The following is an 18,845-nucleotide window of genomic DNA, read 5'->3' on the forward strand; positions in this document are numbered from 1 at the left end:
CAGGACAGACTGCAATGTGTAGGAAGTCTCTTGTTTCTAAATTTCCTTGACTGAATCCTTTTACTTACTGAATAAATGCACAGGGGCATTAGTGGGGCAGGGCTGCATTTCTAGAACCTGATGTTCACAGGTTGTAAATCTGGAGGGAAACTGGAATTGGGGCAGCAGAATCAACACAACAGGGTTCATCAGTTCAAGTACTGAGGATGTTGGCAGGCTTTCTTCAGGACTCCTTTATAGTATATATGAGCAATTACTAGAGATACTATCAATGTTTGCATTGGCTTATCTCAGAATACAGGTTTGAATGGCTAATACCCAAGTTTAGATTGTCCCTACAATCTGAAAAGGAATCCTCTTCCTCCCTCTTACCCCTTTTTCTTTTCCCATCTCCATTTCAACCAAAATCAACTTTACCTGTCCATCAGTGATAGTTGCCCCTCGGTGGGCTGATACTAATAGTGCCATATGACTGGCCAAACAGACAGTTGATAGATGGAAGACAGTAAATCTTTTTCTCTTTCTGCCTCTGTTTCCTTTTTCTTCTCCCCTTGGTACAGTGTCCAGTGCAGCAGATGCACTCTGGGAAAGGTTTCTTATACGCTGGTTTACCCTGCACATTGGAACTCTGCCAAAACATCAGGCACCACGATAAAGTGTAGGAAAGAGTTGCTGCCTATCCATCAATGAATTTGGGAGTGGAATTGGATGAAGTGTTTTGAGGGAGATGTTGAAGCAGAGCAGTTTGTGAACCTATACCAAGATTTAGAATTAGGCTCCAAGAAAATTAGGCTCCAAAAAAATATACCATTTTTAGCTTCATAGATTGGTTTGCATATTTGAAGTACCATAAAGTAGCAGCCAACTTATAGCAATTATGTAGGTTTTTCAAGGCAAGATGTTCTGAGGTGGTTTGTCATTGCCTGCCTCTGCATAGCAACCCTGGACATCCCTGATGGTCTTCCACCCAAGTACTAACCATGTCCAATCTTGCTTGGCTTCCAAGATCTAATAAGATCAGGCTAGCCTGGGATAGCCAGCTCAGTTCAGATTGATGTACCCAATCTAATTATGAGTCAAGACCAAAAAAGGAAGCCATTTCTAACTGTGCCTGCTAATTGCAGCATTTATCATTGCTCAACATGTAGACTCAATGTGGGATTTTCCAAATGTGGGAATGGAAGACAGGGTTTATACCGACTCACCAAGTGATAACAGTGTCTGTGTGCATATTTGTTTGTTTATTCGCATTTATATACCACCCTCCATAGCGGCTGAAAATGTTAGATGAGTAACATAGTAAAAGATAGATTCAAGTGGGTAGCCATGTTGGTCTGAAGTAGCATGGTGTTATGTTAAGGGAGCTATTGGACTCTATTTTTATGTTCCTTCTAGATAAATTTGGTAACTGTATCAACAATTTTAACATCAATCATAGCATGTTCAGGTAACTATACCAATATCTAGGATCACACCCAAATTTCTGGCGGAATGAGCCATTGACAGCTGCATGCTGTCCAGGTTGGGCAGTTACACTTCCTAAGTTAAGCATAATGTCTGAGGGAAGGGACCCTTCCTGCCAAGCCATAGGACCTCTGTATTTGAAGGGCTGAGCTTCAGACGACTCTGCTTGAGCCACCCCATTACTGCTTCCAGGCATCTGGCCAAAAGATTCTGGGGGTGAATTCGGGCAGGCATCCATCAGGAGGAAGAGCTGGGTTTCATATGCATACTGATAGCACCCAAGCCTGAACCTCCACCAGTTGGGCAAGAGAATACATGAAGATGTTGAATAAGATTGGAGGGAAGACCTCTCCTTGCAGAACTCAGCAAGTTATTTTGCAACAGTTTGATTGTATCTCTCCAATTGCTACCCTCTGTCCACGGCCTTGGAGAAAAGAGATCAGCCATTGGAGGGCTGACCTCAAGGCAACATTGTCAAGTGAGGCGGGGTATAAATTTAAAAATAAATAAATGAAATAAAAATATTCCGGTGTCAGCAAAGTGGCAAGCTAGGAGCTCATGGATGACTAGGTTAAACGCTGCTGTAAGGTTCAAGTAGTACGAGTAATGCTGACTTGCCTTGATCCAGCTGGTAGTGGTGGTCATATGTCAGGGTGGCCAGCAGTGTTTCCACCCCATGGCTATGCCAGAAACCAGACTGGGACAGATCTAGGACTGAAACTTCACCCAGGAATACTGACATTTGGGCTACAGCAGCCCTTTCTACCTTTCCCCTCAGAAATGCTAGTTGCAAGACAGGTCAGTAGTTGGCAAGTTCCCATAGATCCAGTGACAGCTTCTTCAGAAATGGACGCATCACTGCCTCTTTTAGCCGCTCTGGGAATTTTCCTGTTGAGAGGGAGAGGTTGATTACCAGCGGGGGGTTCCTGTTCTCTTGTCAGCCATTTTGGGTACCCATGAAGGACAGGGTATAAGTGGGCATGTGGTTGGCCTTACTGAAGCTAGCATCCTGTCCACTTCTATCATGATAAGCAATCTGAAGTTGTTTAATGTTCCTTCTAGAGGCTGCCAAGGGGGCCTCTGGTTCGCTTTCTTTGTCTAAGGTTGGTGGGGGGGGTCATGGCGGATTGCTGAGATTTCATCCGCAGAGTAGCTTGCAAATGCCTCACAACTGATTTCCAATTGTCTATTGTTTTGGTGCCCTTCCTCCTAGGCAGTGAATGACCAGACTATCCTAAACAACTGTGCTGGGTGTGAATTCACAGACATGATGGAATTTGAGTAAAAGTTGTGCTTTACTGATTTCACCGCCATCTCAGACTTTCATAAACATTCTGTAAGATGTCCTCAATGCTTCATCATGAGTCTTCCTCCAGACTCACTCTTGTCATCTCAGTGTCCAACCAGCTATTTAAAAATGTCACAATTCATTTCCTCACATGCTTTCAGTCTTGGGCCCGGCGGCTCAGGTTTTTTTTGACTTTGTTGTATTATCCCATTAACTTGAATCGAGTTCCTGTGGCAGTCATTATTATCTATTTTCAACCATCTCTCCTTCTTGGCTTTGATGTGTATTTATACATACCAGTCTGGTATCTACAATCTTAAGGCCCATACCTGCAGTTTTTCCAGAGTTTTCTTTGAAAATGGAAATTCAAAGGACATTCTGAGTGTTCCCTTCCTGTAGGCAACAATATAATGCCTGGCCCTTGAGGCTCTGATCATCATTCATCACATCTACTTAGTCCTTTATGTCATGGTACAGATAATGCACACAGAAATTTCCTCTGCTTACCAGGAGGTAGAACTACCAAGATAACAGTTATCCTGGGAGCCCATAGAGTTACTCAAGCCCTGTGTCGCATTTTCAGACTATACCTGGGTGGGATCTGGGTGATATGGAAGGAACAGATGCCTGATGGGACCCTTTGGTGGCTTTCCTGAGCTTTGCTGCTTGTAAGGACTTTCTCATTCCTTTCATAGGAGCTTTTCTGTTGCAGTGAATAGCAAAAACTTGCTTTCAAGAAAGCTGCATGTGTTCATTTGATTGCATTAAAGGCTGTGAATGAGGTCTGTTAGGATCTTAATGGGACAGAAAAGTATCAGCACCCACCTACATTAAACTGAATAAAAACTCTGCTGTGCTTGTTTACTGTTTATGAGTACTGGTTTTGAGATAAATGAAATGCACTGGAACAATGAACGCAAATATAACCTTATTGACAACTTGTGTCAGGTTTCTGTTTATTAGACAAAAGTGCTTCATAGAAATGCCATATTCATGCCAACTCTGAACGTTTTAGAAATGTCTGGCCTGCTTAAGAAATTAAGCCCTCCTGCACCTCCTGCAAAGGTTTAATATTATAACTAAAGCACCACTCACTGTTCTTCAATATTCTTTCCCTCAGAGCTGGCATTTAGTCACAGTAGCTGAGATTGCATTTGGAGAAGCCCGATAACTACACAAGTACTAAAGGCAGCCATAAAGTGTCAATAAATAGCATAAGCGGAAGGCTTCATCTGTCAGATGGTGACACCAAGATGGATGGCCCTGCATCAGAGTTTCTTAGACAAAGCTTTGTACTAGATAGGAAACCAAAATTAGACTGTAATGGAGAGATTCCATTCTCCACAGACATTCTGGTTGGGACACTAAATTAATTTACCTTGTCCACTTTGTAGGGCCTCATCTGTTACATTGTGGGGATATAAAGCAGTTGTCAAGATGTTCTTGTACTGGTTTAACTTTGTTTTCAGTATCTTTCTGGAGCACATTGCTAATAAACACAGCATATTTCACATAGGCTGTCACTGAAAGGCCAGCTTGGTGCGCATAATTTAAAAACAAAAACAGAGAGAAGGTAATAACTAGGAAGTAGTTATATGTTTTAATCTTATAATGAGGTATGAGCATTGTGGTTTTAATATCAATTCACCAATTACACTGGATTTGTATCTGCATGAGCAGCAAAGGTGGGCTGTGCTTATTTGGCTGAATATAAAGATGCATTCAATACTTCTGTTTCTTAACCCTTTAAAATAGTTTCCTCTCTTTTCATTGTTTAGGAAGGCCAGCAGAATATGAAATCGGGAGTGCCTGCCCTGAAATGCCAGAGTCAATTAAATCTGACAGGGCCCAACCGAGTTTATCCTCGAAGCAGCTGCAGCAGCAGTGAGCTCTCTCTGTCAAGTGCCTGCAGTGAATATTCCAGCGGTTCTTCCTGCACTTGGAATGATGGAAGGACATGCAATAAAAAGGTAGGGTCAGTCTTTTGCTAGGAAGAAGATTAGTTGAGTAGGTTGCAATATCTGAACTGTATCTCTTAATAGCTTGACCACAGAACCTGTGAAGAAAAGAGAAAGATAAGGACTGGAACATTTTGTTCTGGGATCCTACCATATTTGGGACAGCGATAAAGCACATCATGCTTTCCACTTGACAACTGCTCCAAGTACAGAAAAACTGTTTCTCAACTTTGGGCTAACACAAAAGATCACTTTGTGCACGCAGAAAGTTTATTCAAGAGTACATGGGCATTTCTGCAGTTTATACTGACTCAAGATGCAGCCCCTTTCCCTGCACTGTTTCCAGTGCTGTTTCTGAAGGTCTGCCAGATCTCAGGAGCGGCTTTCTAAGTGGCATGCAAGCATTGTAGAAGGAGATGAGCAGGATCATTCCTACAAATAGAACTCCATAAATGAACAGAATTCGGGATTGTTTGGATCCAATTCATAAGATCCAGTGTTGATGGCTACTGGTCTATACAGACCACAGCCTAGATTTTCACCAAAACTTCTAATGTAAGAAAAAATACTCTACAGTTTCACTTGTGCTGTTCAAATAATTAGGTGTCTGATTTGTATTTCACTGGATTGTCACATTTCTGCCCTTAACTCCTTCTCCATCTGTAGCAGAATTTTGCAAGGGCTGTACAGCTATGTTCCCCAGGGGAAGTATCATCACAGTGCCTCTGGTGGCAGCTATTGGGTTAGCTAGGCAAACAATGGCATGGTAGAAAGCAAGAGATTTATACTCTTATGACATTACTAGTTGAATTTTATATAAGTAAAGTTCTATATTTATTTTCTGCCTTTTGAACTTGTCCATTGAGTTTTCATGGCAAAGATACTGGAGTGGTTTGCCATTTCCTTCTCCAGCCAGCAAATTTGGAAAACTCAACAATAGCCACAGGATTGGAAAAGGTCAGTTTATATTCCAATCCCAAAGAAGGGCAATGCCAAAGAATGTTCAAACTACCGCACCATTGCACTCATTTCTCATGCTAGCAAAGTTATGCTCAAAATTTTACAAGCTAGGGTCCAGCAATATGTGGACCGAGAACTTCCAGAAGTACAGGCAGGATTTTGAAGAGGCAGAGGAACTAGACATCAAATTGCCAACATACACTGGATCATGGAAAAAGCTAGGGAGTTCCAGAAGAACATCTACTTCTGCTTCATTGACTATGCTAAAGCCTTTGATTGTGTGGAGCACAACAAATTGTGGCAAGTTCTTAAAGAGATGGGAATACCAGAGCATCTTATTTGTCTCTTGAGAAACTTATATGCAGGTCAAGAAGCAACAGTGAGAACTGAACATGGAATCACTGATTGGTTCAAAATTGAGAAGGGAGTTCGGCAAGGCTGTATACTGTCGCCTTGCCTATTTAACTTGTATGCGGAGCACATCATGAGAAAGGCGGGATTAGAGGAGTCACAAATTGGTATCAAGATTGCAGGGAGAAATATCAACAACCTCAGATATGCAGATGATACCACTCTAATGGCAGAAAGTGAAGAGGAACTAAAGAGCCTGTTGATGCGGGTGAAGGAGGAGAGTGCAAAAGTTGGCTTGAAACTTAACATCAAGAAAACAAAGATCATGGCATCCGGCCCTCTCAATTCCTGGCAAATAGATGGGGAAGAAATGGAGATAGTGACAGATTTTATTTTCCTGGGCTCCAAGATCACTGCAGATGGGGACTGCAGCAAAGAAATTAGAAGACGCTTGCTCCTGGGGAGGAAAGCTATGGCAAATCTAGACAGCATCCTAAAAAGCAGAGACATCACCCTGCCAACAAAAGTGCGTTTAGTCAAGGTTATGGTCTTCCCAGTTGCAATGTATGGCTGCGAAAGGTGGACCATAAGTAAGGCTGAGCGTCAAAGAATTTAGGCTTTTGAACTCTAGTGCTGGAGAAGACTCTTGCGAGTCCCTTGGACTGCAAGGCGAACAAACCGGTCAGTCCTAGAGGAGATCAGCCCTGACTGCTCCTTAGAAGGCCAGATCCTGAAGATGAAACTCAAATACTTTGGCCACCTCATGAGAAGGACTCCCTGGAGAAGAGCCTAATGCTGGGAGCAATTGAGGGCAAAAGAAGAAGGGGACGACAGAGAATGAGGTGGCTGGATGGAGTCACTGAAGCAGTAGGTACAAACTTAAATGGACTCCGGGGAATGGTAGAGGACAGGAAGGCCTGGAGGATCATTTCCATGGGGTCGCGATGGGTCAGACACGACTTCGCACCTAACAACAACATATTTATTTTAGGTTGTACCTAAAGAAACTTGAGCCTCTTGTGGCGCAGAGTGGTAAGGAAGCAGTCATGCAGTCTGAAAGCTTTGCCCATGAGGCTGGGAGTTCAATCCCTGCAGTCGGCTCAGGGTTGACTCAGCCTTCCATCCTTCCAAGGTCGGTAAAATGAGTACCCAGCTTGCTGGGGGGTAAACGGTAATGACTGGGGAAGGCACTGGCAAACCACCCAATATTGAGTCTGCCATGAAAACGCTGGAGGGCGTCACCCCAAGGGTCAGACATGACTTGGTGCTTGCACAGGGGATACCTTTACCTTTACCTAAAGAAAAAATGTGAGTCTAACCAAAGGGTTTCGAAGATTTCTATATGTAGCCATGTTTATGGAGTTTTACAGCCAGAGGTATAATGAAGGAAGCACATCCCAATCCCTCCACCTCAGCAATGCTCTCAGAATCGTTTCTATTTCCTTTGCTCAATTTCGTTGTTTTTGTATTATCTTTGCCTGCTATGTGCACCTTTGTGATTTACCCATCTTAAATATGAAGTCTTGGATTTATGCAATTAGCAAAGGTAAACAATTTTTCCAATGTGTGTCTTCTTTTTCCATTATGTTCTCTGTAGCAAATCAGAATTAAGATGTTGTAATCAAGCAGTCAGGTTGAAATCCTGATATACCATATAAAAGGACAGATTTCTGTGATTAATCCTGATAGCAGTGTGGTGATTCACCTTCTTGAACTCTAAAATATAAAACTGTCTGTTTAGGGTGGGACATAATTCTTCATTGGTATGAAGGAAACCACCCCCTTCCCCCAAAGGAAATATGTTTGTGAAAGAGATACAAAGCTCCCTCTTTGACAAACATGGGGGAACAGGATAAAAACGACCTTTCTTTAACATTGTGATTAAAATTTATATTTTTATCTCCTAAGAGGTTATTTAATATCTACTAAAAGTTTTTATACATAATGACATGATAATAATCAAAATGTCTATGTTTTTCCATAAAAACAGTCCTCAGTCAATTGGGATAAAAGAATAAGCATCGGTTCCTCGCTCCCCAGCAACCTTTCTAGTCCTGCTGAAGATCTACCTCCAACCCGAATCAAGGAAAACCACATTTTGGAAGGGCTGAAGAAGCTACAAAGACGAAAAATATTTCTTGAGCCACCTTCCGCCATTTCCAAATGGGGGTACAAAGACTGCATGGATTCTAATGAAGGAATCTATTCCCCTGGAATTAAGTGCAGCACTCATAAAGAAGAGGCAACTTGCATGCCAGAGGAAATGGACACCATTTGCATGGAACACCAGAAAACCTTCACATATGATTCAGATTCACATGAGGATCCCGATGAGGAGTCTTCCTCTTTAGCACTGCTGTATGAAATACCAAGCAAAGACTCTAGGCACTACTGTAATAAATTAACTCACAGTGTTTCTGACAGCCTATTTGGTTGGGAGCCTGATAGAGGACATTTACCAGAAAGAGGCTCTTGTTTTAATTCAAAGGAAAGGCCTGAAAAACTGACTAGTTTTGTCAATGAATTTCAGTCAGAGGCAAAATCAAGCGCAAATGCAGAGCTGCCTGTGTTAGAGATAGATAAAATTCTTGCTAATGTGGGCTGGAGGGACCTTAATTTACACCTCTCAGATACTGATGACAATGAGATCTTGGATGAATTACATATAGAAAGTAGTGATGAGAAAAGCCCATCAGATTTATCATTAATTCCCTTTGTTGTCAAGCATGCAGAAAATGCCAATGGGCTGGTAAAGACAGAAAATGCCCAGCTAATTTCTGCAAAGGAAGAAAAACAGGTACCCCCTCCCTCAGACATTAAGCCCAAGGCATGCAGTTTCATTAAGCAACAAAAAGTTATAAAGAAGACTTCCTCGGAGGAATGTGTTACTGTTATTTTTGATGCTGAAGATGGAAAACCAATTGAATTCAGCTCGCATCAAACTGGAGTTGTCACTGTAACTAGAAATGAACTGTCAATAAACCACCCATACACTGGGCCCAACAGAGAATACACTGAAAGTTTACCTCAGGGAATATCACATTTGCAAAAAAGGACTGATGCTCAGAACTGCAGCACTTTGCAAACACCTGACAATGAAGCTCGCAGAGAGATTCCCCAGTATAACACAGAAAATGAACATGCAGTTGTTCCTACCACCTGCAGCAATGAATCTTGTGTACATTTTGAGAGACCCATGTTTCAGATTATTGCACAGCAAAAGCTAGTGATTCCAGTTAACAGTATTTCTTCCAAGGCCATCTCTCCTTCTTGTATACAAGCAGGTATTAATCAAAAACAAAAGTTGACTAAAATACCCAGCAGAAGTAAATTTTCACCACATAAAACAAAAGTAACAATGAGTGAAGACTTTTCTGGAAACTCTTCACATTGCCCTATAACCTGGGAGAAATCGCCCCTGTCCCCTGTAAAATGTTTGACATTTAGAAAGACACAAAGCCCAATTCAGAATCCTGATTCACAAGGTTTGGACATCCCAAGGTTCTTAAACTACCCTCCAGAAAATTCTAAACTCTTTAGCAGAACAGTTTGGTCCAAGAATGAACAACAAGAATCTCCATTGCCTCAGCCTTTTCTAGAGGACATTGATTGTGGAGAACTTCCAACTAGAGATGTTAATTGTGATTTCCCTCCTGCAGAAATTAGATCTAGATCTCCCCCTGCCCCTCCCAGCAGGTCCACATCTCTGCTGATAAGACTAAACCGTGAGCCATATTCACCACCTAAATCTGGAAAGACAGAGCTAAATTCCCCTATTGGAACAGCAAAAAATGTAGTTAAGTTGTCACCACTGAAAGGAACATCAAAGTGTGTTTTTCATAGTATCACTACACATGACATGCAAACCAGCAAACTTCCTACAGCAGCCAAAGCTGAAGTAAACCACGTTCATGAGAGAGGGGAAATAATTACACAAAGCAAAGGCCTGTCTGAGCACTCCCCTGGAATGGCCCAAGGCACTCCAAAAATAGCTTCAAAGAAGATTTCTTCCAAACCATCAAACCAGACTATACTCTGCAGCAATCAGGAACTTTATCATTCCAAGGATGTCCTCTCAGCATGCACGTCACAAGATATAAATCTACTGAAAAATGGGTCATTGTTTAAGGACATTGGAACATCTCAGAAACATAAGATTGTGAGCAGTTTCCCTATATCATCAGATTGTCACACAGCAATGATGGGTGAGCCTTCGCCTCCTCAGATTAGTCACTCCCCGTTATCATTGTTTTCTCAGGACAGTGATGCTGGAACCATGCCAGACAAAGGGCTGAAGCCCCATCTCCCTGCTGGACTTAAATTACTCATAAAATCTCCTCATCTCCTCAGAAAGAGTTGTACCATACCAGGAAAGCAAGAAAAAGATAATATGAATGCAGCCTCTAAAAGCTGTGTAAGTTCTGGTAGAGAGGTGAAATCTGTGTCACAAGCCACCTTAGAGACAGCAGATACTGACTTAAGGAGTCCTTCTGCAGAGACTGAAACAAAAGAAAATTCTGCTAAGGAACTTGGCACATATGTTGTTGCTTCTGTTTCACCTGAGACCTTCAACTCAGCAGACAGAGGAGATAGCTTAGAGAACAAACTAGTTAAAAAATCTGTTTCTTCTGGTAATAAAACATACTTGAAGCCGGCTCTTGGGATGAATGGAGCGAAGGCTCGTAGTCAAAGTTTCAGTATTCACACAGGAGAAAAATCGCCTATGTCTTCGGTAGAGGGGCTCGGAAAGGTACGGACACAAATTATCACCAATACATCTGAACGAGGAAATTCTTTAACCAGGCAGACCTCTAGCGCAGAGGGCTTTCAAGTGAAGCATTTTTCAGGATCAACGGTGGCATCAGATACAGCTTCAAACACTACAAAAGTTCCACAGGTAACCTACTCTAGACAGAGTTCATATGGAAGCACGAGTAGTTGCAGTAGCCAGGTAGGTAGCCCAAGCAAACAGTCATTTCAGACATCTCTAAAGGAAGATTTATTTTATAACATTTCAGCAAACGAGGCCAACAAATCACCATCTCAGACGAATGTCCAGAAAAGATGCGCTGATGATGAAAAGGGCAGTGAGATTTCCAAACATCAACCGGTAAGCAAAAAATGTGTCACACAAGCAGAAATACTATTGGAGTCATCAACCAGTATTTCATCGGAACAAATTCTGCCACTTCAGAAAAATCCCAACAGTGCCCCGTGCCTTCATAAACATGAAGGAAGCAAGACGGTTTTGCAAGAAGCCTGCTTAAAGGGGCCTGAGGCCTCTGAGAAGGTGCCACAGCCTACAATAGAAGAGAAAGTTATGCTGTGCATCCAAGAAAATATGCAAAAAGGACAAGGGCAAAGCAAATCTCCTACTACTGAGACAAAGCAAAAGAGTGGAGGGCCGTCTATCGCTAACTGGTTTGGATTTCGTAAAAGTAAACTCCCAGCCCTGAGCGGGAGGAAAGCAGATATTTCCAAAGTAAAGATGGATAAGAAAGAAGCAAAAAGTTCTGGGTTTGGAAGTAAGCAAGCAAAATCAGAAAAAAGGAAAGACAAAAAGAAAACGGAACTGTACTGCAAAGCAGAAAATGAGCTCAATAAGAAGAGTCTGAATGCCAGTATTTTAGATAGTATTCCAAGAGGGAAGAAGATAGCCAAACCCACACAAAGCAGTCTGAACCAGACTAGCTGTGAACAGAAGAATGGCTTGGCTACCTCAGGAAAAGACAATTTTATGAAAGAGCTTTTACACAGGTAAGGCCTGTTGGGGGTGTAGATTCACACCATTACTGATATTAAGATTCCCTTGAGAATCCAGTTTTAGTTACTTATTTATCTACACCATATACTTTGACCAAGTAGGTTCCTTGTGTGTTGACAAAAGGACAGGGTTTATTTTCTCTTTCTCTCTCCAAACAGCATCTCTTAATGCATCTTTTGTCACAGCACAGAAAACTCCCTCCGCTAAAAAATCCATTTGCAGTAAGTAAGCAACAGGAAGCCAGTTGTTCCAGGAAAAATGGACACACTCTCCTTCCTTACCACATCCTTCTCCATCAACAGAGTTCACTTGTGCTTCTTTTGGATTCTGGCCCCAGGATAGAAAGTATGTTCGGAAATGCACTGCGCAGGGGTAGTCAAACTGCGGCCCTCCAGATGTCCATGGACTACAATTCCCATAAGCCCTTGCCAGTGTTTGCTGGCAGGGGCTTATGGGAATTGTAGTCCATGGACATCTGGAGGGCCACAGTATGACTACCCCTGGCCCACAGTCTGAAATGATAGAATCACAAAATGAGCTATATCACGTGACTGTTCTGACCATCTGTTCCTGCTCCTGTCATTTAAATTCCAGTCCAGTAGCACCTTGGAGACCAACAAGATTTTGGGGACATAAGCTTTTAAGAGTCAAATCTCCCTTCATCAGACAAGTAACATTAAGGATTAGTAAAGATGATTCAATTTAAATCATAGCAAGTCCTTCAAAAACAAAATAGGCAAATGGCATGCAATAGAAAATGTGTAGTGTTTTATTTTTATGTATCCGAATACCTCTGACGCTTGTTAGTAAATATGTACTGGATAACTAGCGCGGATTGATTACTTTTATGGCTACCTTAACTTTAGGCCACAAAGGCACTTGGCAATGGCTTAACACTCTTTCCCAATTTGCCCCGTAATCATTGAGAATTTAAAACAAATCATTATATGTGAAAGATTAAATTGATACAGTATGTGAAATGGCAAGTGACAGATTTGATCATGGCTAGTTAGAAACATTTATCACTTAGAGGTCTACAGGGAAAAAGATACCGAGAGGTTATGCTTAACATTAAAAGAATTGGGGAAGTAGAGTGACTGAAGGAGGGCAATGTAATTTATCAGAGGAATCACTTTCTGCCTGCAGAGTTGATAAGAAAGCCGCCCAGCAGACAGAGAGTGGATCGAATAATGTTTCCTGCAGGAGGGTTTTGAAGGGCAGTTCCCAGGGCTCTTCTCTGCCCACCAACTCTATCAGCACTCAAGGAAGCCAAAAGAAAAACAGCAAAACAAAGGCTGATATGGAAATACCAAATGAGACACTGGTAAGTTCTGTGTTGCACTTAGGTATTCTGCCCTTCGGCACTGACTTCATTCCATGCTGTTGAACCACCTCTTCTTCTTCTTCTTCTTCTTCTTCTTCTTCTTCAATGGCAAGGCAGGTGCCTGTATATAGTAGAAATATACTTGCAGTAGTGGTGTGATGCATTATGTTAAGAGGTGGTGGTCCAGTTTGACTATCCAATGATGTTAATGTACTTTCTGCTCAAAATTGAAGAAATCGTCATCCCTGTAGTCATGGCATGTGAAAATACTCTTCTTTAACTAACCCCCACCATTTGCCTATCTTAGATCACTACCTATCCTTATATTAAGCATGTTGTGCTCTGGAATCCAAGCCCTGCTTCATATTCCTTCTCCACTTGAGGAAAGTGGTGGCATGTCTGAAAGGAGAATATCTGTTCAGAATTCATAGAATGATCTTTTTAAACTCAGGGGATGTCTTTCTTTGATATCTTTTTAAAAAACAGTAGGAAGTTTTATTCTTTCTGTTCGGTATCCATACAGCCTAGATGTACACCGCCCCAAGACATCACAGTGGGGGTGGATTTATACATCTGAATAAATAATAACAATAGTAATAATAGATCCAAAGGTGTCCTTACATGATAAGTGGTCCCTTTTGCTCCCCCAAGAGATCACCCAAGTTTGCTGATTTCCTGCATGTTCTGCAGCCATCCACACTGCATCCAGAGCTGTTCCCCCTAATCTTAAAGATTACATCCAAGTAATCCAGGGATCTGCAGAAGATAGAGAAAACCTTAGTATCAATGTCTGAGTGTTAAGTTTAAGGCTTACTTTCAAATGCCGGCAAATGCCAGGTAAATAAAGACTTTACTAGAGGATATGCAAGGTCATTTGTTTAAAAATGACCTGAAACTGTATTCTGCATGTATGTGCATTAAGAAAACTTTTCCATTTTTAAAGTCCCCTTTTCAGGGCCTGTAGCTTCTATAGTATCATCTTTTCTTTGAAAATGTAGATGTCCCCTGCATTATAAAACCACAAATTATAAGCATATCTTAGTCTGCCCTTGTAATGTCACTGAAAGGAATGAGAGAGAATGAAAGTCTGGAAATGTGCAATATGCAGGAAATTCAATCCAACTGATCTAGAACTTTGATAGCAAAGCGAAGCCCCTTATCACAGCCACTCAATTTAACTATGCCCCATTTAATATGGTGCTGACAGCTTAGGGTATATCTTCACTGTACAGAAGTATAAAAAACATGCTGCTTTTACAATTCCTTTTTTAACTTTCTTATTATTGTCTAATGGCGCAGTGATTTGCAGACTTTTTTGTCTCATTTTGTGAAGTCTTTGCAAGTGTGACAATAATAGCCATTTAGGGCTGTAAGTATATCTTCAAGGAACACACTTCATTTTATCAGGGAAAGTACAAAGATGGTTCTGAATATACATAAATAATGAAGAAATGCTAATTTTCTCTCTAACTTCTAAGGGCAAATTAGTCATGAGGAAAAGACATTACCTTTTACTTCTCAAAACTGTACTTTTTTAAAGCTGAAAATCAGTGTTATGAGGACATTGTTTTGGAAGATTGGATTACATTATATGCTTCATCTTTGCGGGTTTTTGAAATATGGATTTTCTTGACTTTTATTCTAGAAACGAAATAACTAGCATTAACACATCGAGGACATTTGGAATGAAAGAAGATGAATGTCTGTAATTTGTTCTTAAATCTCTCTTTTTTTTTAAAGACTGTGAAATTGTGGGGGTTTCAGCTCCATCCTCCAAATTCATGCAGTTTAATCTCTTTGAATGCCTAGCCCCTGCATCCTATTTCCTAGTCTTGCGGTGCAGTCCTAAGTAGAGCTATTCCCTTCTAAGCCCATTGACTTCAAACGGAATTAGACAGGTGTAGCTCTGTTAAGGCACTCACTGTTAATGTCTTCCCCACCCCCTTGCAGGCTGCTTGCTTTGAATCAGATTGCAGAGAATTCAGCACAGAGAGATAGCTGCGATTGAAAACACTAGCATGTGGTAGTAGCTTCCATTGTGCATTCTTTTTCCTTTAAAAGAGGGGGTGCCTTTTGAGAAAAACAGCATAAACCTTTTCAAAAGCTGGAGTGATCCCCCCCACCCCCAGGTAACAATGTGAGGTGCATTTGAAGATGAGGGTCAAACCAGTAAGTAACACTTGCACTTCAGAGTTTAGTATAGAATGTCCCTGTTTCATTTCATCTCGATGGCAAAATCAAATGTGCTTTTTAACTTTAATACTCCTCCAAGTGGATTTTCCAAAGAGTCTCTTTTATATGCTGTAGAATTAAATCTTTTCTTTCTCGGTGCACTAATTAAAGGCTTAGGGGCCTATTATGCCATCATTTAGACAACACTTATCTCTTGGTAGTGTGCAGTCTGTACAAGAGAGAGTGCCATTACCTGGCACTTGTACATAAATTTTTTAAAACCCACATTCCATTAGCAACAATGGACTGCATCTACTGCAAGAAGGGTATACAGGCATCACAAAAGATTTGCTTGGGAGGCTAGGCTCGTTTACTGACTCATCTAGCGAGGGTGTGTTTCCAAATTATCCTTTTCTGAATATATTTCTGAGTGGTGTTGTCAGGGATAGGCAGGACCAGTTCAGCTGGACCAGTATCCCTGGGTTGGAAGCAGAAATAGCTAAGCCATGGCCAAGCAGTAGGGGTGTGCATTTGGATATTTTTCAATATGAAACAGAGCCCCAAAGTCCCTGTTTTTGATGGGAAATATCCTGTTTTGTTTTGGATTGCAAACTCCTGAAATGTTAGGATTTCTGAAATTTAGCTCCTGAAATTTTGGGATTCTTTCAGGTTATTTTGGCACAGTTTAGAATGAATAGTAGATCTGATAACCTCCTCCTCCAGTAGAAGTGTACCTGGATTCTGGACTTGGACAAGTCTCTAGTTGAAGGAGGCCAGGTCTATTACAAACACAGAATATTTACCTAAAAGAGCTTTCAGAAATGATACTGTGACGGACAGCACTTGGAAAGCCAGGTTCCAAGTGCTGAAGTGACAGAGAACAAGTAAGTGAAGGGTGGTTTAGTGGTTAAGAGTGGTGGATTCTTATCTAGAGCAGGGGTAGTCAAACCTGTGGTCCTCCAGATGTTCATGGACTACAATTCTCACGAGCCCCTGCCAGCATTTGCTGGCAGGGGCTCATGGGAATTGTAGTCCATGAACATCTGGAGGACCACAGGTTGACTTCCCCTGATCTAGAGAATCAAGTTTGATTCCCCACTTCCACACAAGCAACCAGCTGGGTGACCTTGGGCTGTTAGGGCTGTTCTCACAGAGCAGTTCTGTTAGATCTTTCTCAGCCCCACCGACCTCACCGTATGTCTGTTGTAGAGAGAAAGGGAAGAGTGTTTCTATACAACTTTGGGACTTTGCTAGGTAGTGAAAAGCGGGCTATAAAAAACAGCTCTTCTTAGTTCTTCACTGAAGAAGAGGCTTGAGTGACAGGCTGCTCCAAGCACTCTGACTGGCCATCAGTCAGAACTGAGCTGTATTGTTGAGGAAACAGTCTTGACTAAAACGTTTAGAGCAGATCTACACAGTTGATATGCCTGAAGCTGCAGTGGCACAGGAGCTAAGCTCCCAGGTTTCTGGGGCCTTACAATTTCAGACTTCTACAACTTTTTAAAAGAAGAAATAATGCAGAAGGAATTCTTAATTGATCCACCTAGTTATCTATTTCCATGTGGTGTGAACACCTGCAATTTAATATGGATTTCAGTTCCTTCCATTCATATGAACCGTTTTCATCTTCTGGGTTACCATATTGTACCCAGACCAGTTATTCTCAACCAGGGTTACCAATAACCCAGGGTTACTCCAGATCCTTGGAAGGATTACTCCAATGGGGGGGGGGGGGAAGTAAGTAATCTGGGGATGAGTTGGGAGGGCAGAGTGGCAGCTTGTGGGGCATTTTGAAGAAATTGAAGAAAAAAATGGCAGTTGTGCATGCATTCCAATATAGCCAGGAGAAACCAACAGGTGGCAGAATCCTGGTCATCCACATCTGACCCAGCATCCTGTCAAGAACCTCCATGCATCTGGACATGCATGCTGTCAGCAGCATCAAGGCATTCTGTGACTGCAAGGGAAAGGGTTGGGCTTCAGGTGGGATCACTCGGCACTCAGGTGAGAGGGAATATCCACCCGCTGGTGCATTTTGTGCAGGGATGGCACTACAAACAGGCAGGGCACACAGCCTGTTGCGGTGATGCCACCTTCAGACCCTTCCCCCAACAGCTATTCTGGGCAGCTACAGATATACTGGATCCATGTCTGTAACTGGGGGACCACACCGTGTCCTCTCCCAGCTGCCAGGGTCAAGAGAAAAGACACCATATCCTGTGCAGCACGATGCCACTGCTGTTTTCCACGGAAGAAGGGTGTTGGGGAAGGAGTTCCTTGCTTACCTGTTCATGTATGGCTGCCCCTTGAGATTCCAGTGGATGATCTGCTGTACATCTGGGGCTTGAAATCTGGGAGGGTTCAGCCATGGTGTGGGCTTTGCACTCCTGGTGGTCTCTTCCCTCCAAGTCCTTCCCTAGTGATGTTAGGTGCCTTGTCTGAATTTTGCCTACCACTGAGGTGTGTGTGTGCTGCTTCTAAGTCAACATGGTAGGGAGTTGTCACATGCCACACAACCTACCTCTGTAGTTAGGGGGCATCCTCCCAGAAACATTTATAGAGTGGAGGAGGCTATCATTGGGTGCCAGGAAGGTGTGGGGATGTGCTGATTGGATGTGTACTTGGTCAGTTTCCTGAGCTACTTCAGTACCCAAGGGCATGGCTGCAGCTGAGTGGATGGGGAGTGAAAAGGGCTGACAATGGGCTGTGCCATTGCTTTGCTGGGGCAAATTTGTGCCTGTTCTGAGGGCGTTCCCATGCTGAAAATGCTGTGGGAACAGACTGGCCAGTGCCACAGTTCACACTGTCATTCTAGCAATGGGTAGCCATGGCACAGCCACACTGGTGTTGTAGTGCCTCTCATGCCCTACTGTGGCCTAAATGCCCCTTTTATTGGCACATATCTGAGTTATGCCAGCATTGGGATCAGTCAGCACTCTATTCTGATTCACACCCTCAGGATTCCTCTGCTAGACATTATATGTTAGTAGTGTATTGCTGTGCATCGTTTTTTACACCAAGCAGTCTCATTTGGATGTGCATCTAGGACAGGAAATGCTTGGCTCTTTCTCCTTCCATCTCTTCTGCTGATAATCAGCTACCCCAGCTGATTTTCCACCTGAAGATGCAGGGTAAGAAAGTAGCTTGGAGGGATGTTATGAATGGGGAAACAGTTGGAAGAGAAAGCACTAAGAAAACCATCCCCCTGATGCCATTACTTCACTAAGATCCATAGCCTGCCATATAGGTTTGGGGTTAACTTAAAACACAGATAAAAGTAATGCACAGCTGGTGTGTAATGTATACTTTGGGCCTTTGGTCATTCATTAATTTTTTAATTCCTATGATGGGCTTTCCAGCTTGGTAATGAAGTGCCTTTTAAAAGAGATGGAGGAGATGCTATCGTTGACTGTAATACTGCATGAAAGCAATACAATGTCACACATTAAGCTTTCCTGCTGCAATAAATGCAACATGATATTCCAATAGAGAGAGGAGCACTGGATCGTGAAACCTGAATTTTTCTTTGTTCTTATTAAAGCAGATCATGGTATAAAATGTTTC

The 18,845-nt window shown here is 42.2% G+C and overlaps 1 protein-coding gene across 16 annotated transcripts in view; it reads left to right on the plus strand.

The window, feature by feature from the left end:
• NCKAP5 (NCK associated protein 5) overlaps positions 1-18,845 on the plus strand; it is a 768,088-nt gene that overhangs the window by 625,809 nt on the left and 123,434 nt on the right. For 15 of the 16 annotated variants that reach the window (XM_077320242.1, XM_077320245.1, XM_077320241.1 and 12 more), the window contains 3 exons: positions 4,531-4,722; positions 8,012-11,778; positions 12,932-13,109. In XM_077320242.1, coding sequence (XP_077176357.1) covers positions 4,531-4,722; positions 8,012-11,778; positions 12,932-13,109 — 4,137 coding nt within the window. Of the gene's footprint in view, positions 1-4,530; positions 4,723-8,011; positions 11,779-12,931; positions 13,110-14,754; positions 17,011-18,845 lie in introns of those variants that run through there. The other variant, XM_077320257.1, reaches the window with a different exon arrangement.

Source organism: Paroedura picta, chromosome 2, assembly GCF_049243985.1.
Source record: "Paroedura picta isolate Pp20150507F chromosome 2, Ppicta_v3.0, whole genome shotgun sequence".
In the NCBI taxonomy this organism is placed as follows: Eukaryota; Metazoa; Chordata; class Lepidosauria; order Squamata; family Gekkonidae; genus Paroedura; species Paroedura picta.